At 38.8% G+C, this 25,343-nt stretch overlaps 1 protein-coding gene across 1 annotated transcript; it reads left to right on the top strand.

Moving 5' to 3' along the window:
* Positions 1 to 355: 355 nt before the first annotated feature.
* LOC113413386 (parathyroid hormone/parathyroid hormone-related peptide receptor-like) lies at positions 356 to 25,186 on the top strand. Its single transcript, XM_087946785.1, has 13 exons — positions 356 to 707; positions 10,280 to 10,385; positions 11,269 to 11,379; positions 13,886 to 14,010; positions 15,736 to 15,830; positions 16,590 to 16,779; positions 18,088 to 18,241; positions 18,841 to 18,901; positions 19,517 to 19,588; positions 20,633 to 20,722; positions 21,825 to 21,966; positions 22,051 to 22,092; positions 24,244 to 25,186. The coding sequence occupies exons 1-13, from the start codon at positions 630 to 632 to the stop codon at positions 24,628 to 24,630; spliced, it is 1,653 nt and encodes a 550-aa protein (XP_087802911.1). The 5' UTR covers positions 356 to 629; the 3' UTR covers positions 24,631 to 25,186.
* Positions 25,187 to 25,343: the final 157 nt, after the last annotated feature.

Genomic DNA, 25,343 nt, shown 5'->3' with positions numbered 1-25,343 from the left:
ATTGCATTTCACATATAAACAGACAGAAACTTCTGCCTCTAATTCTAAACCAGGAAAGCCCATATAGCAATTCATTTTTTTCCCCTGAGTGCATATGAGAAAGAGACAGAGAATAAGTACAGAGCTTCATTGGATTGGAAAGGGAAAAGCCAGCTAGTCCTTTGCAAAAGCTAAGAAACAGAACCTAGGATTAAGCTTTGGTTAGCTGGTTTTCCCTTTCCAGCACAGTGAAACTCTTTACCTCCTCTCTGTCTCTTTCTCATTCAGAAAAGGAGTGGCTGAAGGGAGAAGTCACAAAAACACCCCAATAAGCAGAGAGGGCAGGCTAAATCAAGCAGAGGGAACATTGAACATAATTAAGCAGCAGCCTCAGCACCATCTATCAGTTAAATGAATGCTGATATCCCAGAAATTTGGAGATCAGACTGTTTTTTCTTTCTTTCTTTCTTTTTGCTGAAGAAGGCTGCTGAATAAGTTTGATCTGTGGATGAAGAAATGAACTTGCTTGCCAAATCCAGTGGATTTACGTACTGAAAATATTTTCCCTTCCTTCAAGAAAGCATCAAACTGGTCAATAAAAAAAAAAAAATCTTCTCTCCACTTCGGATGGCACCAGGATTCTGAGAAGGATGGAGGAATTGACCCAGTTAAGCAGCTTCCTAAGAGTTGCTTTTTGTTTCTCCTTTCTGAATATGGTCTGTGCTTTGGTAAGCCCCTTTTTCTCTCTTCCTTTTTCCTGTTGCAAGCAATAGGCACAGATTATTGGGATGTTTAGCATATCAGGCAGAAACAATCCCACTGAAATAGGGTTTGGGCACAAGTCCTGTTATCTTGATTTAACTTTACTTTAGGATTACACTCCCATTTATTTCAGGAGAATTTCTGTCTTGCTAATTGATTTTGTCCCGTATCTTACTCTGGAGTAGAAGCAGGTTATTTGAATTAAACGCCTGAACACTTGGCTAATAAAGCATGTAAAGAATTTCCCTTCACTTGCTACGACAAATTATTTTCTTTCTTTTTTATTTTATTGATTTTCTATTAAATACATTTCTTAGTGCTTAATAAACATCCTGTTGTCTGTGTATTTAACTTGCTTAACAATATAAATTACATTTTTAATCTCCACCCCTTTTTTCCAACCATTGGTAAAATAAATTCCATGTTTGAAAATATTCTACATCCTCTTTCTGTTTAATTTTCAATGTCAATCCATCCATTTCTGCACAATCTAGTATCTTCTTGACTATTTCTTCATCTCTTCATTTTCCAATATTGTGCAAAAATAATCCTTGCTGCTGTTAAGACATGTAATATTAAATACATACTTTTCTTGTCAAGTTTTTCTGATATTATACATGATAAAAACAATTCAGGTTTAAAATCTACATGTTTTCCTATCTTTTCTAACCACCTGTGTATCTTTGCCCATATTTTTTTGTTTTGTAAAAATTTCCCTTCTCTTGCTTGGACAAATTATTTTCTTTTACCTTCCTCCAAAATTTTGACACAGCTTTGGTGAAATGGACAGGTTACAGAGAAAACATGAATACATTTTTTGGGTTACAGCCAGTGGAGATTTTACTTTTGAATGATCCTGCCTCAGTTATGAAATGTTTCAAGGAATCTAGCTCAGCTTTCCACAACTTGGGGTTCTCTACTACATTGGACATTAATTATCTTTCCATGTGTGTCATCCCAACCATGGTCATGATTATTTTAGTCCAGGTTGTCTGTGCTGTTTTATTGTTTTTATTTTTCAAAATGCTGCAAGGTATCTAGCATATGCTGGAATGAGTAGCCATAACAGACAAATAAAGAAATAACCACCATAGCTTGTAAATCATAGTTATGACTTACTATACAACAATCCAGTCCATTCTAGTCTGTTCGATAAAGCACAGTTAAGTAAACTTATCTGGTGTGACATAACTATGATATCTGTCTAGCTACTGGTTGTTTTACAGTGTAGCTAAGCCATAGCGTTCTTTGCTTAGTGTGTTGTGTAACCCAGGAATTGTACTTTGAAAACCGAAGTTTAGGCTTCCTGTTTTGAGTGAACCAATAATATAGGATGATTAAGAAATTTCAGCTTATTCATGTATAGACATCATCAGGAAACAAGCGACACTGTTTTAAATGAATAATTAAATAACAGAATCTATTTTTATCCCCCAAACAAGGCTCTAAAAGTTAATTTGCAATTAATAATTTCTGCTGGTATGATCTACATGGTTTTCAAAGTCTGCTACATACATATTGTGCACATTTGGAAAATTTCAGAATTATTGTAAGAACTACATCTATACTGCCACAGTTTGCATTATCAGAAAGATTTTACTGTGATTTGAAAAATATATTTTGTGTTCTCCAAGGCAAAAATATATGACTAGATATTAGATGAGGATTAGGAAGGTCCAAGTTTAAATCTTTGCTCTGCTTTCAGATTCATAGATTTTTGGACTTTTTAATCATAGTCTGTTCTATAAATTGCAATATATTTATATGATATAAACACCCCATATTTTAAAAATAACATTGGCCACATTTGTTGAAAACTGGTGACATAATTTTCTATCATTTTCAAGATACTCAGAAACTGTAATGTAAGGCCTAACAATTTTTTTTTAAGAATATCTCCCAATGCCCCCCTAAAACCAGAAAATCCTAATCTTACCCCCATTGCATTTATACTCAGCTGACCCCACTCTGGCCATTTAAAAGTGTCCACCTCTGAATAATGTATGACACCAATCATCTAATAAATGAATGATTTTGATTCCATCATGATACCTCAGTATAACATAGCACACAAGATTGTTGTGAGGAATCAGTTTGGAAGAAGGGGTACAACCCATAGAGAGCTACCCCTCCCCCCCTTTAAATGTGTGGTGAAATTCTCCCTTATTTTTTAGACTCTGAATAATTGGGGGATTCAGATTAAAAATAACCCACACAAATATGTGCTGAATAGTTGTGAAGTCTGTCTATAGCTCAGGCCTGTCAAACTGGTGACCCGCAGGCTATGCTCACCCCAGCTCCGCAAAGGCAAAAAAGTCACGATATGTCATGATACATCACGTGACGCACTCGAGTTTGACACCTATTGTCTATCAAGGTTATTTTCCAATATGCATCTAATCCATTTTTAGTTTTATAATCTTAGCATTTGTTTCATGTAGGAATCTAGTTGAGCCTGTCTAAAGAATCAGTAGCCCATCCAGTCCAGACCACAAACATGGAGAGGATACACTAATGTTTCTTGGAATTCTAAAGATCACAAACAACCATCAGAATAGCTGTGACAGCAAAATCAAATCTGCTGTGTGGGTGGCTACTCATAAAATTCCTGGACTTAGGGCTAGAATGGGAAAATGAAAAGATTCCTAAAAGAAGACAATCTTCAAGGGATATAACCTTGGAATCATCAACTTGAATGCAAGGAAACTATAGTTTACTTGATTTACAAATATAAATGTGCATGCCCCACTGCAATATTAAGCAGTTACTGCTACTAGCTACTTATAACTTTCCTCCATAAATCTGCCCATTTTATTAATAGAATAACCTAAATTGATGGTCCTGATTTGGTTGGTTGGGTATGTCTAATTGCACTGAATCCCAATAAATAATTAAACAAAATCCATGTGCACCATCTTTAGTTTCTTGAATAAATAAAATTATTATAATAAATATATTTTCTATATGTATGTTTATTCTGCTGCCCTGCTCTCCAGAACAAGGTTTTATTTATTTATTTATTTATTTTATTTATTTGATTTGCCAATTGTTTACAAGATAATAAGTATAAGTGTATACATAGTTGTGAATACATGAAATGGGTACATATAAGAAAAATAAAAGAATAAGAGAAACAATAGGATAGGGACGGTAGGCACGTTGGTGCGCTTATAAATGTCAATTCCTCCAATCTTACATGTATTAAAATAAAATCAAACACTTTATTCGAAAATGAAGCCATACAATCTAAAAAATAAATGAAGATAGATAGATGGATAGATAGATAGATAGATAGATAGATAGATAGATAGATAGATAGATAGATAGATAGATAGATTCTGACATACATACATACATACATACATACATGTGTGTGTGTGTGTGTGTGTGTGTGTGTGTGTCAATCTCCAAGCAGAACGTATGCATCTGTCATAACTAGGAACAAGAATGAAGTATACAATATAAAAATACAGGGACAGAAGTACAATTGTAATATAACAAAATTATATAAAATTTAACACAACTAAATGAATTTAATGCATTTAATGAATTTAAATTTAATACAACTAAATGAATCAATCTTCAACCATAAGTAAGGTGAACAGCATATTCAAAACTGGGGAACTTGGCTGGATCTATTTGGGTTCTTATCAGGCAAAGGGAGTGACAAATATTGTGGAAATTATGCTCTCTGGCCCAAAATGTCTGTGGGAGAAGGTAGAGGAGAATCATCCTTGAGTCCCTGTGAGGAGAACAACATAAAAGCATAGGGCTCTAAGACTCTATTAAGTCATTACCTGTGTTACAAAGGCTGCTAGTTCAGATTTAGTTGAAATCTCTCAGAAAAATGTTCCATTTTACGGATATAGAAAAATCTTTATGCAAGCTGCAATGAGCCTCCAGTGGAAAGCTCATTGCCTTTCAAGACCACAAGGGGGCGTTTTCCTGTCTTAGATTCACAATCGTTTAAAGTTGCTTCTTCTTTCCACTTTGTTCATGTTGCAATAAACTCTGCCGCCTGTTTGGCTGTTGACATAATTGACATATCTCTGCCCTGAGAAGTGTTACCATTTGGTTTGTCTCTCATTCACATCTATACTTCAGCCGTGTTATGAGCCACCACAGCAGTTGATCCTGGGATTTTCCTAAATGCAAAGAATCTGTTATCTTTTACATTTCCTGCAGCTTGGAAAAATTAAAATCCAATCCACATAACTGATATCCACAAAAACGATAAACAGACAAGTATGTTGCAAGAATTTTATTTATTGATGTACTTGAAATTTGTGTTAATCCCACTTGGGTTTATTTACAAGCATTATTAGTTCCTGTTTACATTTGTCCCACAAGAAAAAAGGAGGGGGGGGGGGCGAAGAGAGGAAAGAACAAACAAAAGCAGTTCCGGTTGCTAAAGTTACAATTCTTGGAAGAACTACAGGGATAGAACGGCTGTTGACTAAGGAGTTAAAACAGCAAGGTCCTGTAAAAGCAAGTATTTTTTCAAACGTGAAAACTTTAAGATATGTCGACTTCAACTCCCAGAATTCCCCAGCTAGGAGTTGAAGTCCACACATCTTATGTAGCCAAGTTTGAAAAACACTGATATAGTTGAAGAAGGCAATAATCCTGGTACTTCTCTCTTCCTTGCGGATTTCCAGCGAGTAGAGGAAATGTGTAACCATCCAACTCTGATTTCTGGAAGACTTGAATATAACATATATATTTTCAATTGCCTCAATTCCCCCTCTCTGTTTGGTCTGTTTGTCTCTGGATTGCTTGTTAACTTTAGTATGGAGTTGTTAAAAGCTAACCTGGAGAAGAGGTGCCTTGTTCTTTACTGGCTCAGCCGCTATGCATCCCTGTGTGATCTGTGAGAGCAATTGGAGAATGCCTGGGTGTTAAGAGGGTGAGAGGTGTCACATGGCGGCGTAGGAATGGCAGGGTCTGCAGCAGAAGAATTTCAGAAGCTAGCAGGGAATCTCTGATATCTCTGCCAACGGATGGCGGTCACCTTAAACATTATTTCTATCCATCCACACAACCAACTAATTGGATGTGATAATTGCAATAAATACAGAATTTTTAGTACAGTATCATCATTACAGAGAGTCCACATCTGAGCCCAAAGCTTCTGTTACTAAGCAAGACATTTGACAAGTGAGTTTTGCCCCATTTTATGAATTTCCTTGTCACAGTTATTAAGTGAAGCATTGCAGTTGTTAAGTTAGTAAAATGGTGGTTAAATGAAACTGGCTTCCCCATTGACTTTGCTTGTCAGAAGGTTGCAAAAAGTGATCAAGGAAGAAGAGAGAGGAACCCGCCCCACTTTACATCAAGGGGGGGCTGTGTGGACAGAGTTTCCTCCTTTAAATTCGTGGGAGTCTACCTCAGCAAAGATCTTACCTGGAAAATCAACACAACCCAGGTGGCCAGAAAGGCCCAACAGAGACTCCATTTCCTCAGGGTCTTGCAAAAGAATAAAGTGGAACAATGACTGATGACCTCCTTTTATTAGTCCACAATAGAAAGTGTCCTCACATGTTGCATTACAGTGTGGTATGCTGGCTTGACAGCCGTGGATAGAAAGACATTACAGAGGGTGGTGAGCACAGCACAAAACATCGTGGGCTGTTCCCTGATACCACTAGATGACCTCGCTAGGGCTCGCTGCCTCAGAAGAGTGAAGAAAATTCTCAGGGACGATTCACACCCTGGTCAGCACTTCTTTATTCTCCTACCATCAGGTAGGAGAAATAGAAGCATAGCCAACTGCACCAACAGCCTGAAGAACAGTTTCTACCCGTGGGCTGTCAGACTTCTGAACAGAAAATAACTTAATGTCAACATAGTATGATAGACTTGCAGGGCCGGCACATTGTGCAATAAGGTCACACAATGTAATAAGATTGGGAGTGTGTTAGGGACTTCTGTCCTCACTGTGGGTTGTCTTGGTGGGGATGCACAAAGGGAGCCAATCTCATTGTACACATGTTGTACTCTGACAATAAAGGTACTAATAATAACATATGACTCCTGGACACTGCTATAAGTCATTTGGCAAGCTTCTGAATTTTGATCATACGACCATGAGAATGCTGCAATGGTCATAACTATAAAAAGTGGTCAAAATAAGTTTTTTCAGTGCTGTTGTAACTTTGAGCTGTCACTAAACAAACCGTTGTAAGTTGAAGACTACCTGTACTGTTGCTGCATTATTTAATATGTGCTTGTATTCTTATTTATTTGTACCTCACCTTATTTTTACAAATATCTCAAGGTGGTGGTGAACATATCTAGCACACTTCCCTTCTATTTTCCCCACAACAACAACCCTGTGGAGGTGAGTTGGCCTGAGAGAGAGACTGGCCCAAGGCCACCCAGCTGGCATTCATAGATAAAGTGGCACTAGAACTCATGGTCTCCTTCTGACTAGCCTGGTGCCTTAACTCTTGTTGCTGATGATCTTGAAGCAAGGTTCATGGTCCAGCCTTCTCCAACTTGATGCCTTCCACAAGCGTTGGGTGTCAGCTGGTTGGGCTGCTGAGAACTGAAGCATTTGCACACCTACAAGATAGTAGATTGGGAAAGAGTGCACTAAGCTTTAACCTGATTTGCTGAACAAATAACAATCAGATGGGTTCACACATCTTAGCTGTAAACCTTATTTTTGCAGGTTGTGGTGGAGGTAAATAATACACTAAGAGAACTAAATTATAATGTAGCTTAGTAAGAATATGCAAACCCAATGTATTTCAATAATTTATAATAATTAAAATGTTACCCCACACTCATCCAAAAAACCAAAAATTAAAATCCATGCAATTGTGGAACCGATGCATTTTATTATATTGCATGAATGATTTCCAAGATATGAACCTGTTAATCAATCTCTCCCTCCCTCCCTTCCTCCTTTGATTTTATGACTCACATTCTGTTCATGTCCAGTCTGAAAAGCTTGCCTTTTATTCCTAGTGCTAAACAGTTGGCAGCATTGTCCCTGATGAATCTCCTCCTTAGCAGCTGGGCCTTCATCAGGGGCCTACTGCAGCTCCCCCACATGTATATACACATACCCCAGCGGCTAGGAGGACACAATGGAAATTTCATTAATGTGAAAGTCTTTATCAAGATTTGCAGATGAGCAACCTAATTGCAGCTGATATCACTGGGGCCCACTTGAGTAATCTCTAGTGCTGCCTTGCTTTATCTTACTGAGCTCTCCTGTTTCCTGACAATTTTTACAGGAAATGAGTCAGTCCTTGACTAACACAATGCAATCTCATAGTCGTGCTCTGAATATAGCTTTTTCATACATCTGATACCACCAAAAAGCTTGGCTTCCTTGGGCTACCCCCTAGGGCTCATAATTAAAGGAGCACTTTTCAGTAGCCATTCTCAGATTGCTTAAGCTGTTAAGTATTTCTCTCAATCCATCCCTGTCTATTTATCTATCCATCCATCCAATATCTCTAGACTAATCTCTATTTCTCCAACCTATATGCCTCCAGATTTGCTGGAGTTCATGTTCCCCAAAGCCTCAGCTAGCATGCTCCTGAAAACAACCCCAAAAATAATATGTGAATCCATATAGGCTTACTGATATCCATACCAATATACAATGGTTTTTGTTATTCACTGCAGCCTTACAATGCAATCAAAATAATCACAATCCTTGTATGCCTTCAGAAGCAAAATTTTAATTTCTATATTCCTTGATTTACAACAATTTGTTTTAGTGACCGATCAAAGTTACAACAGCATCGAAAAAAGTTTTTCACACTGACGGCCATTGTAGCATTCCCATGGTCATATGATCAAAATTCGGGCGTTTGGCAACTGGCATGTATTTGTGATGGTTGTACTGTTCAAATGATGTGATCATTCCTAGACGGCTTCCAACAAAATCAATGGAGGAGGCCAGATTAATTTAATGACCGCATGATTCACTTAACAGGTAAAGTGATTCCATTAACAATGTGGCATAAAATATCATAATATAAGATGCAACTCACTTAACAAGGTTTCACTTAGCGACATAAAGTTTGGGCTCAATTATGATCGTATGCTGAGGACTACCTGTATTTGCTTTTAATCTTATTGCAAATTTCCTAGAGTCTTGGAAGATGGACCGTACGTGAATGAATGAAAACAAATCAATAAATGTAATATTTGAAAAGGGGGGGAAAGATGGTGAGGAATAAAGCTTGACTCCTGGTGGCTTGATACGTACCCTGTTGTATTTTATGGGAAGCAAAGACTGAAGTATTTACCATTCCCTTCTTCCAGAATATTTCTATATTTTCCCTGCTTAGCATAAAGTCTTAGTTTTCCCATGGTCCCCCATCCAAGTACTAATCAAACGTAATCCTGTCTAATTTCTGAAAGATCAGGTGGGAGTGATAGGTTTAACTTGCTGAAGCTATTGAACAATACATTACTCTGTTCTTCTAACATGATTTTGTTATGATTTTAAGCAGCAGAAACTACAGGGAAAACAAAATGTAACCCTGAATTGTATAGGCCCAGTAATGTCAATAAAGCATATCAGTGAAGAAATGAATGGAAATTGCATGAATTGGCTAAACTAAGTCTGAGAGTATCTTCTCAGGCAATTCCTAAAGGTGTGAATAATAAAAACACAGGAACTATGTAGTTACAGATCAAGGCTAGGAAAGAAAATGAAGCTGTATAAACTATCAATAATTAGATTATTGATAGAAATTGGTGCCACTGCTATCTGAAAGCACAGCTTGTGAAGAAGTTTCTAAGGCTCCCAAAAATCACTTGTCCCAGATAATAATGTATAAGATCTGTACATGTATGTATCAGACTCCCAATAAGAACCATCACCAGGTTTGAGAAAAACTGCTGCTCAATTCCTGGAACCAATCAGGAAATGGAGTGGGGTTCATGAATGCAGCGTGATTTTTCTTGCCAGTGAGTTAGAATGCAATGACATTTTCTTAATTCAGAATATGTAAAAGAGTCACAGAACTTTGGTATCTGGGAACTAGCCAATGAAGAAAAAGTCCTGGCAGCTGGATACTGTACAACAGAAGTTTCCCCTTTCACTTTCCTTAGAAATGTCAACTTCAGGTGATTATATCTGCTGTCTTCAGACTCCTTGAGTGCCAACCCGTTGTCTCTATCCTATTTTACTTTCACTTTTGACTAGATATCAAAAAAATGGTGATGAATGAGCAAATGAATGATCACTGTTTAGGACTGATTTTATTTGTGCTTCTTTGTCCAACTAACTTATGCCTCTCCCCACTCCATCCCTCCCTCCCCCACCCTCTCTCTCTCCCCCATTATATTTGGTGTCAAGCTGATAGCTGATGTGGCACAATATCCTCAGAAGATCTTCCAGTGCAGACTTGATCACACTATTTTGTTTTTGAAATAAAACTCAAATAAAGTTGTATTTCTCTTTCCCAGGATTAGTTTGTGGAATGATATTTTATAATCCAGTTTTGGGAAAGAAGGGGGATGCAGCAACCCCCTGTGTCTTACCTCTCCCTCCTTATATGTTTGGCAGGTGGATACTGATGATGTTCTAACCAAAGAAGAACAGATTTATTTGCTGAATGAAGCAAAATCAACATGTCACAATCAAATAAATGGCCAGAAGGAGCAAATCCAAGGTACCAGCTCTGGTTATATATTGTTATAAAAACATTGGCTGTGTGTTCTAATGGAAATCCAAGATTTGCTGCCATTATGGGAAAACTATGGATGAGTGCCAGTTGTGCTCTGAATTGGTAATCCTTGTTGGTAATCCTTAATTTACAACTATTTGAAGTTATGATCTCTGTGGGGGCACTTAAAACCCAGTTTCAATAGCTGTTCACCCCTCCAAGGTCATAAGTCCACATTTACTTCTAGATTTTGGCAAAACTGGATCCCAGTGAAGCATTGCTCTGTTTAACAACCATAAAGTCATAAAATTAGGCCTGGTTCACTTAACAATAACAACACTTAGTAACAGAGGTTCTTGTCCCAATTGTGGTCATAAGTCAAGGACTACCTGTAAATTCTTCAAGAACTATAATGCAAGCTTTTATTTATTTATTTTATTTATTTATTTGATTTGCCAATTGTTTACAAGATAATAAGTATAAGTGTATACATAGTTGTGAATACATGAAATGGGTACATATAAGAAAAATAAAAGAAGAATAAGAGGAACAATAGGACAGGGACGGTAGGCACGTTGGTGCACTTATGCACGCCCCTACAGACCTCTTAGGAAAGGGGTGAGGTCAATAGTAGACAGTCTAAGGTTAAAGTTTTTGGGGTTTGGGGAAGAAACTACAGAGTCGGGTAGAGTATTCCAGACATTGACCACTCTATTGCTGAAGTCGTATTTCCTGCAATTTCTACCCAGTTTAAGCACAGCACTAAAATAAGAGGCATATTGGCTATTGTTTGCATCATTTTAAAATCTCTTTTTACCCCTCTGTTCACGGCTCTTTCTTTCTTTCCCACATCTCTTTCTCTTGACTTGTGAAACAATAACCTTGTTAGATGGTCATTGTTTACCTGAATGGGATGGAATCATTTGCTGGCCAACAAGCCTCCCGGGTAAAAAAGCAGCGATTCCTTGTCCAGACTACATCTATGACTTCAACCATCATGGTAAGTTTGCTGTCATCGTTTCCCTCAAAAGCCTATAAGACCTTTTGGCAATTTGAGGATTTTAACTGCATCTTTAAATTTAACATTCATGTTTTTTAAAAAGTGGGTCTGACCCTGAAATTATAGAAGGCACGAAATAAGATTTTCCTGTTATGGCCCTAAAGAAAATTGCACCCCCTGAGAATGTTTTTTGAACAATCATTTACATAGGATGCCATTCCATTTTCTTATGCAAAGATAATGTGATACGATGGATAAGGTGTTGGAGTAGGGATGAGGAAACCCAGCTCAGGTCCATCTTGGTTTGGTTTGGGGTCAGCCCAACTCATATAGAGAGAACTCAGATAAACACAAATACATAAGGCCATTATAAACTTCTGGAATAAAGGCAGTTTATAAAGATAATAAATTACTCCGGTTGCTTTCAGATACTGGAAGAAATTCAATCTATATAACAGAGTCAAAGGAGAGTCAAAAGGTTAAGATGGCATTAACATCATGTAAACAGATCCCTGCCCTTTTTTATGCCTCTTTTTTTAAAAATTATTTTTTATTGAACAGTTTTCCTCATTTTATAACACAATTTTCATTTTTTTTGGCAACACTTCAGTATCGGTATACATACAATTTCCATACATTTTTTTGCTACACACACACACACACACACACACACACACACACATTATATTCCTCTATATATGTTATTCCACTAAAATATGTACAATATGTATTTTTACTCTGAATATTCTCCCTTCTACATTTTATAATGCATATTTTACATTTTATTAACCTGCTGTAATATTTCATATTCTTTATTTATCTTTAGATTTACTATTTAACCAATTGTACCATGCCTTCCAAATCAAATAGCATTTTATGTCTCTTATATCCCCCAATCCCTGGGTTGTGGCCCACTATGAGGGATGTGGCCTATTTGCAGCTGGGCCGTGCAAGTGGCAGGCTTGCATGTATGTGTATACTCCACTCAACTTGTGCAAGTCGAGCTGTGCTTCCATGCACAGGCATACCGGCCCGCTACTTGCATGGGCCAGTTCCCCTCCCCCCTGTCACCAATCCGGAAAGGTTGGGGACTGCCTGCCTTATATCAGTGGCCCCCAACCTTTTTTGTCCCACGGACCGGTACCGGCATCACAAAATGATCCACGGACCGGTACCGGCATCAGCACACACGACCAAGGCAAGGCGAGCCGAGCGACCGGCCATCCAGCCGTCCCCCGCTTTTCCCCGCCACCTTCAACTCCTCCTTTGTACCTTTGTCGATGGGCTTTTCGGGCTCTTGCTTAATCTCCTCCTAACGCGAGACTCCACCGCCATTGACTCGTTCAAAGCTGCCCCCCCGCTCGACGAAACTAAGGCGCAAGGGTTCCTTCAGCACCCAAACGCTGCTTTCCAACCAATGACCGACAAGCTCACCCGGAAGCACTTTCTCAAGCGCCATCGAAACAAGATGGCGGTGCCTACTTCTTTGCGGCCCGATAAAAAATGATCCACGGACCGCTACCGGTCCGGGGCCCGGTGGTTGGGGACCACTGCCTTATATGACACACGTAAAAAGGGTTGGCTTCATTCATTCAGTTGCATATGCCATCTTGACATATACACTTCTATGGTTGTTCTACATCAATCCCCAAGTGATGTGGCCCCAAATGATGAAGTCTGATATGTCAGACTTCAACTCCCATTAACTCCTATCTAGTGTAAGTTTGTAAGTCAAACGTATCAATAAGGCATCTGACTGAAGCAAGGACAACATTCTTTGTTGTTTTTGCTGAAGAAATATGGCACTTTCTTTTTTTACTGCAAAGGAGAGTTAAGCATATCAAAGTAACTTAGACAAAGTGTTTTTTACAAAGAAGAGCAAAATGGTGCTCTTCCTTTCCATTCAAGAAATGGAACTGTGCCCCTGTGCAAGGCAGCTTTCCTCATTATTCCTTGACTCAGTGTTGGGAACATTGTTGGGTTTATCATTCTTTCATATAATGCAGTTAAGGAGCAGCACTTTGGCTAATGTCAACAGACTAAGCAACGATGGTAGGAGTTGAATGACAGATCACTAGGAAATCCCAGAGCTGAAGACTAGGTTTTTGAAATAAAGAAACCTTTTGGCAGAAAGCACTGGCAAAACATTTCCATTTTGTTTCTAAGTGAGCTACATCAATATATCCACCAAGCCCTAAACAATTAACACTTACCTTTTTATCTTCATAAAAAATGGACTATTGGCAAGCCTTAGTGGAATCTCCTACTTTGACTGATTTGAAGGTTCTTTTGCCAGAGTGTTTGTAGAATATGGTAGAAAAAGTCAGAATGGTGGGGCTGACAGAGCAATCAAATTTTGCTTATTTTTTGTGTGCATTGTGACAACATAGACGATGGATGAGTTTTGATCATACCAGCATAGCTACCATCTTGATTGTTTGTGCTATCCTCTGCAGACAATCCCCCCCTTTTGCCCATATCTCTTTCCTCTTGTTCTTTATTTCAGGTCATGCCTACAGACGTTGCAATGATGATGGAAATTGGCAATTGGTCCCTAATACGAACAAAACCTGGGCCAATTACACAGAATGTGTCCTCTTCTTTGCCCCAGAACAGCAGGACCAAGAAAAGGTGAAAGTTTGCCATTCTTTGTTTGCAACAGAGGAAGGAGGGACAGCAGAAACCATCAAAGCAGGAGATTTTGGAGTTTTATGAGACCAGGAGTATTTCTTTATCCTTTCGGCCAGGCAAGATAAATCCAAGCAATTATTCAAGGAGGGAAAGAACTTGGCAGTGATCCCATAACACACATTAAATTATAAACCATGGTTAACTTTCTAGCATTGACAGTCAGATTTGCACAGCTTACTAAGCCATACAGAATGATTTAAAAGCAGCATGTCCAACCTTTACACACCGGTGGGCACTTTAGGAATTTTGGGATTATGTTATGAAAACTCTCATGGAACAGCTTATTTTTGTTCAGATTATTTATTTGTTCTGTCAATTTTCTGGGCTGATGGGTACAAGTTCAAACAGAGCATGGCATTGCATACTCTTATCTTTTTTTTAAAGGCCTCCTGGTCCTAATTTGGGCCTAAAATCAATATTGGAAATAAAGATTACGTTCCATTTTAGTTTTTCAAATGAAAAATCAACATTATTTTATAATGGGTCAGGCATGGAGTTTAGTTGACATCAAAATTGATGTTGCCAGGCAGACTCATCACTACTATATTAGGGATTTGGAACTTATTATCCGGTATAAATCTTATCCCACTCAATTAGGCAGGCCTCAAATCACTTAAAGAAGGATTATACATTTTTGTTATACTAAGATCACACTGTGTCTCTGAGACGGGGACTGAGGGGAACTTCCCTTTACACGATGTTTTAGTCCAAAATAAAGAATGGTTCCAAGAATTCTTATCCTGCATGGTTATGCTTGGTTGGATATTTGGGAGTAACATCTTCCAAACAATGAGTTGACACCTCCTCTATCCTTATTGGTCTAGAAACCCGATTTTTAGATCTAAAAGTAAAATAGAAATTAAAAAGCCACATTTCTTTAAGAGCCATTTTTTTAAATTTTCAAATAAATATATAAATCCAGGCAGAAACCTGTGTAAACTGAATCTTAACATTTCAGCAATAAACCCAACCAAATTCTATTAACAGAAATCTAATGCTTAACTAATATTTTCTATAGACCTTTCAGAAAGAGAACTAATCAGTCAAAAGGCACTTCTGATAAAGGCTTTAATTTTTAAGTTCACATTGTAAATATTTTCTAAACTATTTCCCTCATTATTTCTGATAACTGAAATCTAATAACTTGTGAAAATGACTTTTACTAGGGATCCTCTTTGCATTGTGGCTTAACACACACATATATATTAAGGCTGCTTTGTTTAATAGCCAATTGTTTTAGAAAAGAGCCTTTTTACTTGATCTGTTGACCAGTTAAATTTACAGCATCTTGTTTGGTTTGTTGACTTGAAAATTGAAGCACGATGAGACCTAGTTATTATTTTGGTGAAAATTCTTGAGGAACTTTATTGGTATCTAGACTAGGAAATTTTAAAAAAAAATGCAGCAGGAGATGGCAGTAGTAATAAACTTCTGTATTATTGCCATGATATTTATGTGAATACATTACTGGAATCTCTGTAAGTGACTATAAACTGACTTTAGGATTTACCTTTGACCTGATTTGTTGGACCTTTAATATATATTATTCCATGCTGCTGTTTCTGCTCAAATGAAATAGTTGGGACCTTTTTTAAAATACCAAGTTATTATAGTGATCTTAAAGGTGCTTCATTATTTAGGTATATTTCTCTTTTCTTTTTCTAGGAGTTGTTTGACCGTTTGCACATCATCTATACAGTTGGCTATTCTATCTCCTTGGCCTCCCTTGTGGTTGCTATGTGTATCCTTTGCTTCTTCAAGTAAGGAAAGAAGTCTATTGTATATTCCTATTGCTGTTGTGTGGCTGTAACATTGGCTTTTCCCCTGTTGTAAACCAATGTAGTCAATGGATGAGGACCAAAACTCAGATACAAGCCCTCTCTGGACATCAAAGTGGAGAAATGTTGTGTCTCTCCAGTGGTGGGATTCAAAATCTTTTACTACCAGTTCTGTGGGCGTGGCTTGGTGGGCATGGCAGGGGAAGGATACTGTAAAATCTCCAGTCCCACCCCACTCCAGGGGAAGGTTACTGCAAAATCCCATCCCCCCTACCACTAACCTGCTTTCCAGCTCCGTTTTCCTATAGAGGGCAACAAGAAGACCCAGCCGATCAGCCGGGATCCAGGAGGCAGAGAATAGATGGGGGCGGGGCCAGTTAGAGGTGGTATTTGCTGGTTCTCCAAACTAATCAAAATTTCCACTACCAGTTCTCCAGAACTGGTCAGAACCTGCTAAATACCACCTCTGGGTCTCTCTCAGTTAAACTAAATGGGTGTTTTTCAAAGTTGAAGTCAAAGATTTGTGGACTTCAACTCCTAGAATTCTCCAACAGCATGGCTGACTGGGGAATTCTGGGAATTGAAGTCCATACATCTACAAGTTGCCACGGTTGAGAAAGAAACACATAGAAGGTAAAAGTAGAGGGAAGCTACATCATATATGTCTCCTTGGAAGAAAGACTAGATTAAAAATGTAACTAATAGGTAAATTAAATCTTTCCTGTGTGTTTTGTATTAAAGGCACCTTCACTGCAATCGGAATTATATCCATCTCCACCTTTTTGCCTCTTTCATCTGCCGAGCTGGGAGCATCTTTGTGAAAGATATAGTTTTATATTCTACCTTCCGCCCAGAAGGACTGGTGAAAGGACAAGACCATGATTGGGATGCTGAAGAGCTAACCCTCACTTTGGGACCCAGAACCCAGTTGGTAAATTTCATGACAAGGAATTCCTTGGTGACTTCTTCCCCCCAGTGATCTGACATTGCTTCAAGCAAATTTGTTTTCATCCTGTCTGTTGAATAATTTACAGTAATTGGTGGTTAAAGAAGCTTATTCAGTTGCATCCCTCAAGCCCTGGGAGCGGGGGTTGTTTTCAAAGAATAGTTCCTGGTAACTAATAGTTAAGTTACATTCCCCAGTTTAAAAGGACAAGTCCTTATAGGTTCCATTATTCATAAAGGCAGAAAAACAACAGTACAATCTTTCAAGCAATGTCATCAGGTTGCACAATGAGTCACACAAGTAATTATTCCTAGTGGGCAGTAAATTCAAAGTAGCACAATTAATATAGTATACAAAACATGACAACTCATAGTACAGGTAGTCCTCAACTTGTGACCACAACCGAGTCCAAAATTTCGGTGGCTGAGACATTTGTTATGTGAATTTTGCCCCATTTTATCACCTTTCTTAATATAGTTATTACGTGAATAACTGCAGTTCTTAAGTTAATAACACAGTTGTTAAGTGAATCCAGCTTCCCCACTGACTTTGCCTGTCAGAAGGTCACATGACCCCGGGACACTGCAACCATCATCAATACATGCCAGTTGCCAAGCATCTGAATTTTGATAACATTACCATAGGGATGCTGAAATGGTCATGAGTGTGAAAACAGTCATAAATCACTTTTTTCAGTACTGTTGTAACTTTGAATGGTGACCAAGCGACCTGTTGTAAGTCAAGGACTACCTGTATTTGCCAGAACACCTTAACAGAAATTCTGCATTCACTACAGCAGTACCAGGAACTGTGGTGCACAGTGGTTAGAATGCAGTATTGCAGACTAATTCTGCTGACTGCCAAGGATTTGATCCTCACTGGCTCAAGGTTGACTCAGCCTTACATCCTCCCAATGTCGGTAAAGTGAGGACCCAGATTGTTGGGGGCAAAATGCTGACTCTGTAAACTGCTTAGAGAGGGCTGTAAAAGCATTGTGAAGTGGTATATAAGTGTAAGGGCTATTGCAATTGCTATCAAATGTTTGGAGAAAAAGACATTAGACACTTTGCATGATCATCTCGGCAGCTGCTTGACACTGAAGACGAAATGTTAGAGGAAGTAGAGTTGAGTTTGATCTAGTAAAGCAATTTTAGAATTGAATAATTTGCACTGTATCTATAGGAACAGACAGAATTTCAAGAAACTGAAAAATCAGAACCCAAAAGCAACTACAAACTCTTAGCTGTGCCAGTTTAGCTAAAACTCATGTGGTATGTTTCTCCATTTCTCCAGGCAGGTTGCAAAGTAGCAGTGACTGTCTTCCTGTATTTCCTGGCTACCAACCACTATTGGATTTTGGTGGAAGGTCTCTACCTCCACAGTTTAATCTTCATGGCTTTCCTGTCCAACAAAAGCTACTTGTGGGCCCTCACCCTCATTGGATGGGGTAAGAACAGTCCAGTTTGCAGGTTATCCTCTGCTGTTATCCTTTAGCTTATCTATGACTCTGCAAATTGGATTAGCAGTTTCGTGTAGAGATACTGAAGGATGTGGGTAACATAAAAGTCTTTTAAACTCTTATAATTTCAGCAGCAGCAGCAGCAGGGGAAATCCAAAAAGTCAAAATGGCACCCACAATTGTGCAGTTAAAAGCACTGCTCCTTTTTCATGGGATACAAGGGATGAGGCTTTGATTATAAGGTCATGATCATTATCTTCTTTTTTGACCCCTCCCCCAGGATGTCCCTAATTACTTCAGTTTTGCTCTTGGGCCACCAGAACTGTCTCTGGTGCCGCTTACTAGTGTGTCTGCACTAACATTGTGATCCCCCACCTACTCAATATCAGCTGAGGAATATCAGGTGTTGTATTCTCCCCTAAAGGTGCCTCGCGTTCCCAACTTTTTACTATTTCTCTCACCCTTCAGGATGAAATGATAGGTATGGTGTTATTCTGTTATTCTGTTTTTCCCCTGATGTCTTGTTAAGATATCACTGGAAACCCAGATCTCTTTCTGCTTCTTTTTCTTTTTCTTCTTCCTTTGAGGGTCACCTGCTGTCTTTGTATCCATCTGGGCCGGTGTAAGAGCATCTCTGGCAGATACACAGTACGTAGCTTCTACTTTGCTTACATCTTACCCTGAGAGATTGGAAGCAAACTACCCTCACCATAGTCACAGAGAGGGAGTAGGGACTAGGGCAGGGCTATCAAACTCCCAGCCCATGAGCCGGATGCATCACACTACACACATGTCCAGTTTAGTGAAAGAGAAAAAAGTCCCGATATGTCACATGATGTTGCCGTGATGACAGGAGTTTAACACCCTTGGTCTAGGAGATTAAATCTCCAAATTTCAAATGGTACTCAAGGTGTGCATTCCAGGTATTTCCCTTAGAACCCACCAGGTTATCTGCCACTCTCATTTTTTTATACACATATAGAGATGTGTAAGATGGATGACATTTATAATTGGCATCAAAACTGTAAAACAATGCACCATCTTCCAGGATCATTTTAAACCCTTGAAGAAGGCCGAAAGCTTTCTTAGAAAGTAGACTCAATGGGTATTTCAAAAAGTCTACCTGACCGGAAAAAAAGAGAAGAAAGAAGTGTGGATATTAAAAATCCTTTTTTGCAATTGTGGAGGAGTTTGGGGAGAGAAGGTAAGTCATATTCTGGTTAAATAAACTGTCGTGGCTGAATGCAAACCTCTCTTTGTCAGATGCTGGGACCTCAGTGCTGGAAACATGAAATGGATCTACCAGGTCCCAATCTTAGCAGCGATCATGGTAAGAAGGGTAAAGAATGGCTGGGAGTTTGGTAATACACGTTTCCTGTAGCTGAGTAACTAATCCATATTTATAATGGTTAAAATTAGTTTTAAAATAACACATGGCATCTTTCATATATATCACTTAATCTTAAGTTTTAGAGTGGTCCATTGGATCTGCATTGTTTATTAAGAATTAGGTCTTTCTGGAATTTTATTTAGTCCTGATGCTGTTGGGGTTGTAAGTTGAAGCTGTACTGTTTCATAATTGTTTGGGATGGGAGTTAAATAGCCATTAAAATATATTGCTACCATATGCAGATAGTCCTCAACGAATGACCAACTGGGGTCAGAATTTCCATTGCTAAACAAGGCAACTCTTAAGTTGTACCTGATCTTCTGACTTTTTTTTTTTTGCCACTGTTATTAAGTGCAGTTAACTGCAGTTAATTAAATAATCCAGTCATTAAGCAAATCCAGTTTGCCCCATTGGTTTGGCTTGTTGGAACTTGGAAGTCACTTGGGAAGATCCTAAGTGGTGATCACATGAACCCCAGATGCTATAACCCAGGGGTCCCCAAATTTGGCAACTTTAAGACTTGTGGACTTCAACTCCCAGAATTCTCCAGCCAGCTATGGGAGTTGAAGTCCACAAGTCTTATAGTTGCCAAGTTTGGAGACCTCTGCTATAACCATTGTAAATACATGCCAGTGGCCAAATACCTGAATTTGGATTACATGGCTGTGGGAATGCTGCAATCATTGTAAGTACAAGGATGGGTTGCAAATCACTTTTTTTAATGCCATTGTTATTGTGAATGATCACCAAATGAATGATTGTAAGTCAAGGACTGCCTGTGTAGTGTAGAGTAGGGGTCTCCTACCTTGGCAGCTTTAAGGCTGGAGGACTTCAACCCAGCTCTGCTGGCTGGGGAATCCTGGGAGTTGAAGTCCTCCAGCCTTAAAGTTGCCAAGGTTGGAGACCCCTGGGAGGAATAAAGCAACTGTATAATTCTACCACTATATGAAATGTCTGTCTCTGTGTTTCTGTGCTGCTGGCAGGTGAATTTTTTTTCTTTTCCTCAATATTGTGAGAGTTCTGGCATCCAAACTATGGGAAACAAACACAGGGAAATTAGATCCAAGACAACAGTACAGGTATGTATTTAGGCACAGCTGAACTAGATTTTCTCTGTTAGCTCTGCAATAAACTATTATTTCAGTTCTTTTAATTGAGAATGTTAACATCAATCTTATAGACATTCTGGAATACAATGGTCATTTCCATTTTATAAACTATGTTTTCATCACTTTAGATTGCTTAAAGCAAGGGTCTTCAAACTTGGCAAGTTTAAGACTTGTGGACTTCAACTCCCAGAATTCCTGAGCTAACATGCCTGGAGGAGGAATTCTGGGAGTTGAAGTTCACAAGTCTTAAAGCTTGTCAAGTTTTTATTTGTTTAAAAAAGAAATCCCCTATATTACCAATAACTATTAAACAGACCCCAATTCATAGTAACCAAAATAAACTTGGATCTAGGGCAGGATTGGGTCATCTAAAGACTAAATACAACCATCCTGCTTCTCATTTCTAGCTCCCAATGTAAAGCAGGCAGGTCTGGTTTGGGTGTGTATGTATGTGTGAGTCTTGTGGGGGCTTCAAGTGGCCAAAATGTACCTCTTAATAAAAATACAAACATCAGACTGAATTACCCCAGGGAAAGTTTAAAGCATTTATTTCTCCCCTTTTATAATTTTTCTAACAAGAGTGCAAATTCTAGTCTTACCCACTCTAGTAATCCTGAATAGCAGTGGTCTCCCAGCTGGTACCAGGGACCAGTTCTGTGGGGAGAGGTTTTTCCATGGACCAGAGGGGGCATGGTTTTGCGTGCTCCCTGCATCTCATGGATGGGGCCTTACTTGTGTGACCTGGTTTCCAGCATGCTGCAGACAGGTGCCAGTCACAGACCTGGGACCCTTGGTGTATAAGTCAACAGGAATACTCTCCTGCAGTGGGGTAAGAAGTGCAGTCTTGGCTTACTACTGTAATTGTTTCTTCAAGCTTTTAGTCTTTTTTAAGGGCCAAACTTTCACTAGCCTTATTATCAACCATTCTGTTTTATTTTAAACAATGCAGCTTCTGGGAGTTGAAAGTCCATACATCTCAAAGTTGCCACGGTTGAAACACTTTTCTGGAGAACCCGGGGTGGGTGAGTGTGACAAGATAGCATAAATACTCCCTCCATCCCGCTATTTTCAGAAAACTATTGAAGTCAACCCTAGTCCTGATGCCCCTCTTTGGTGTCCATTACATGGTGTTCATGGCTACGCCTTACACAGCTGTCTCTAGCACACTTTGGCAGATACAGATGCATTATGAGATGCTCTTCAATTCTTTACAGGTGAGTTTTTGCTCATGAATCTTGCTTTTGAATCACTCTATTTCAACAAGTTCTGACTTTTGATTTGTCTCTGTCTCTCATTAGGGCTTCTTCGTGGCTCTAATTTACTGCTTTTGCAATGGTGAGGTAAGACTTTGCAGCTATGTTTATGTAGACACAAACATGAGTATGTGTATAAAATTGGCTTTTCTCTTCAGAGTTTGCATGGATTTTCAAGTGAAGCCATCAGTTTATTAACTCTATCTGACTTATATTTCTCTTCCAGAAAAATAATACTGCTTTGCATGAAATATTTACATTCCCCAAATAGTTTTGCTAAAAGCCGTGCTTTTTGGCCCAGCATTCTTTTTTCTGATTGACTAGTTGATTGCATATAATTTGTATTCCAACCCAACCTTTAATCCTGAGCAGCTCAGAATTCTAAAATGTAAAGGGTGAAAACCTTCACAAAGAAAACAATTTCAACATAACCTTAAAACTATGGCCAGAAAAAAAACCAACCTATTCTCCAGTCTGTAGAGATTCTCAATCATCCAAGTCATGTTTGTCCCAAAGGTACTTTTCAGGAGGCAATGGGACTTTGCTTTTTTTTAAAGTTTTGCTTCTCATCCAAGAAGCTTCTTCAGCTCTAAACCTCCAAGTGCTTCAAAGACCCTCTAAAAGGATGCAAATGACCAGCTATCTGCAAGGAATATAAATCCTTCCATTCCCTACTGTCTTGTCAGAGCTGAAAAAGTTATTGGATGAGAAACGAAATGTCTTCAAAAAAGAACCAAGCAAGTCCAATACCCTCCTGAAAAAGCATCTTTGGGACTATTCTCCAAAGGCTGAGATAGAAGAGGATGGTGTAAACACCTTTTCTGAAGACAGAAAGGGGACCATTCTGATGGGTGGGTGGGTGGGTGGGGAGAGAAGCTGATGTCTCACTGTAATCCAATAGATGACCTCTCTCAACAGCATTACGTTAAACAACATGGAGAACAAAACTGTATATGAGCCCTGTGACATCCCACATAGGAGTAGCCAAGGATACAGACTCCTCATACACTGACTAGACCAGGGATGTCAAACTTGTGTTATCACATAACATATCATAACTGTTTTCCCCTTCACTAATATGTGCCTGGGAGTGGCCAGCACGTGATGCATCCGGCCAGGGGTGGGATTCAAATTTTTAACAACTGGTTCTGTGGGCGTGGCTTAGGTGGTGGGTGTGGCTTGGTGGTCATGTGACTGGGTGGACATGGCTTGGTGGTCATGTTATTGGCTGGGTGTGGCCAACTCAATATCACTCACATCGAGGCATGCATCTCCTCCTGGCCTCTCATGACTGTGGGGATGCTGCAACAGTCATTAAGTATGAATAATGGTCACGTCACTTTTTTCAGTGCCACTGTAACTTTGAATGGTCACTCCACACAAGCAAAGTACCAGCAAAGGAGGGGAAAATAACTCCAGAGACGTTCCTGAGACAGGAAGTCTAGTCTTGCCAAGAATGTAATAAGGGTTAACGGAGAGGCAGTTTCTGTAAGCAACACCAGAATGTTTCCTTCCTGCCTTCCTTACAGGATTAGGCCAGTAATTTCTTCTAACAACCGGTTCTCCTAACTGCTTAGAATGTTAACAACTGGTTCTAGTGAATAGGTGCAAATTGGTAGAATCCCACCCCTGCATCCAGCCCATGGGCTGCTAGTTTGACATGCCTGGACTACACCTATCTAATCATGGAGTAGAACCAGTGTAACACAATGCCTCCAATCTTCACAGGCAGTCCAGAAACTTTAAGTACTTTGTTCTGGAGTTAGTGATTAGAATGTCACATTGTGTTAAGCCATAACATTCGATGTTGGGTCTTGGCTTAGTATTATGTATGACCACAAAAACATGCTTAATAAGCAATAAAACATAATTAATTTAGTTTGTGTGAACTTAGTCACACAATAGCAATTGCATATACCCGGTCTACATACAAACCACGCTTGTTTTTTAAATACACACTAATCTTCACCTTTGACCTTTTTGAAAAACAAATCTAAAATATAATGTGGGGTAACATTCCATCCTAAGACTGTGGTGGGTTACCCAATTTGAAATTTAGGGCTAACTTTCTAACTGAAAAAAATAAGTACACGTTGGAGTGTTAAGAAAAAGTGAAGAATTGTGGGCACCTGATAATTTGGGCCAAAGCTGCTTCTACCACATACTCAAGAGTTGAGAAGAAGAGACGTGTTGAATTATCCAAGCTGCATTCCTTTGATGACCTGTCTCTATCTCTAGGTACAAACTGAAATTAAAAAAGCTTGGTTCCGGAGAAATTTGCTACTGGATATAAAGCAGAAGACCCGTATCACCAGCACAGGAGGGAGCTGTTATTATGGTGGCCTAACATCCCATGCAACCAATAGCATCAGTCTGAGTATGGCCAGCTGGGGCACAACCTCTGCAACTGCCATAGCTATGCCTTTGGTTGCCAGAAATTGGCTATTGCAGCTAGCCAGCAGTGGTGCTACACTGGAATACTTTCCTGTTTCTTCCACTCTGTATAACAGCTTGAGTCAGGAGATGATGCAGAAAGCTCCTGATGAGATAATTAAGGTTTTGGTAGATTCTCCAGACCTAGAAAACCATTCCTGCTTGAAAAAAGATATTGAGACCATGCTATAAAGATTAAAAACATGTCTATCCATCTAGTTAGCAAGTTGCTAGATTGAATCCTGAGCTACTCATCATTGTAATGACTAGTTAGTTTACTATTGATATGAAAAGATTATTTATTAGTCATTTCTGACTGTTATTGTGTACATATAATTTTATCATGGATCTTGAGGATCGCTCAGGGAGATATGTAACGCTAGCAAAATTAAACCTATTTATTTCCAAACATTCTGATCAGCAAGACAGATCTGCCTTCTTGCCATGCATTTGCCAGTTCATCCTTAGCAACAATACTTATCTACATATTATATCAATGGAAAGCATTTGATTCTCTCACTTGTAATATTGTAGTACTTGTGTTTTTTTTTAGAGTTCCAAAGTTAAATAGGCAAAATTGTTAGCTAACATTTTGGCCAATTATAAGTAGAGAGTACTTTCTCATTCAACCAGTATGGAGTGTGAGAGAAGTAAATTTGTTCTTGATGTTCAATTTTATTCTCGTGTTGTAGTATAGTGAGAAATAAATGACAATGTTTCTTTCCAACATTAATTTGTTATTTAATTATCAATTCTACATCAGTGATATACAATGGATTTTGAAAAAACATATTCTATGGAAGTTTGTCCCATTTTTCAACAAACCATTCCTCCCAACATAACAGTAACCATTCTTGAAGAGAACTGATTATCCTGCCAAACTACTGTGGATTGTACAATGATGA

The sequence above is a fragment of the Notechis scutatus genome, chromosome Z (genome assembly GCF_049901735.1).
Source record: "Notechis scutatus isolate UNSWTSFEM ecotype Mainland chromosome Z, rNotScu1.2, whole genome shotgun sequence".
NCBI classification, from domain to species: domain Eukaryota; kingdom Metazoa; phylum Chordata; class Lepidosauria; order Squamata; family Elapidae; genus Notechis; species Notechis scutatus.
Note: the sequence above shows the minus strand (reverse complement) of the source record. Positions and strands in the feature narration are given on the sequence as shown.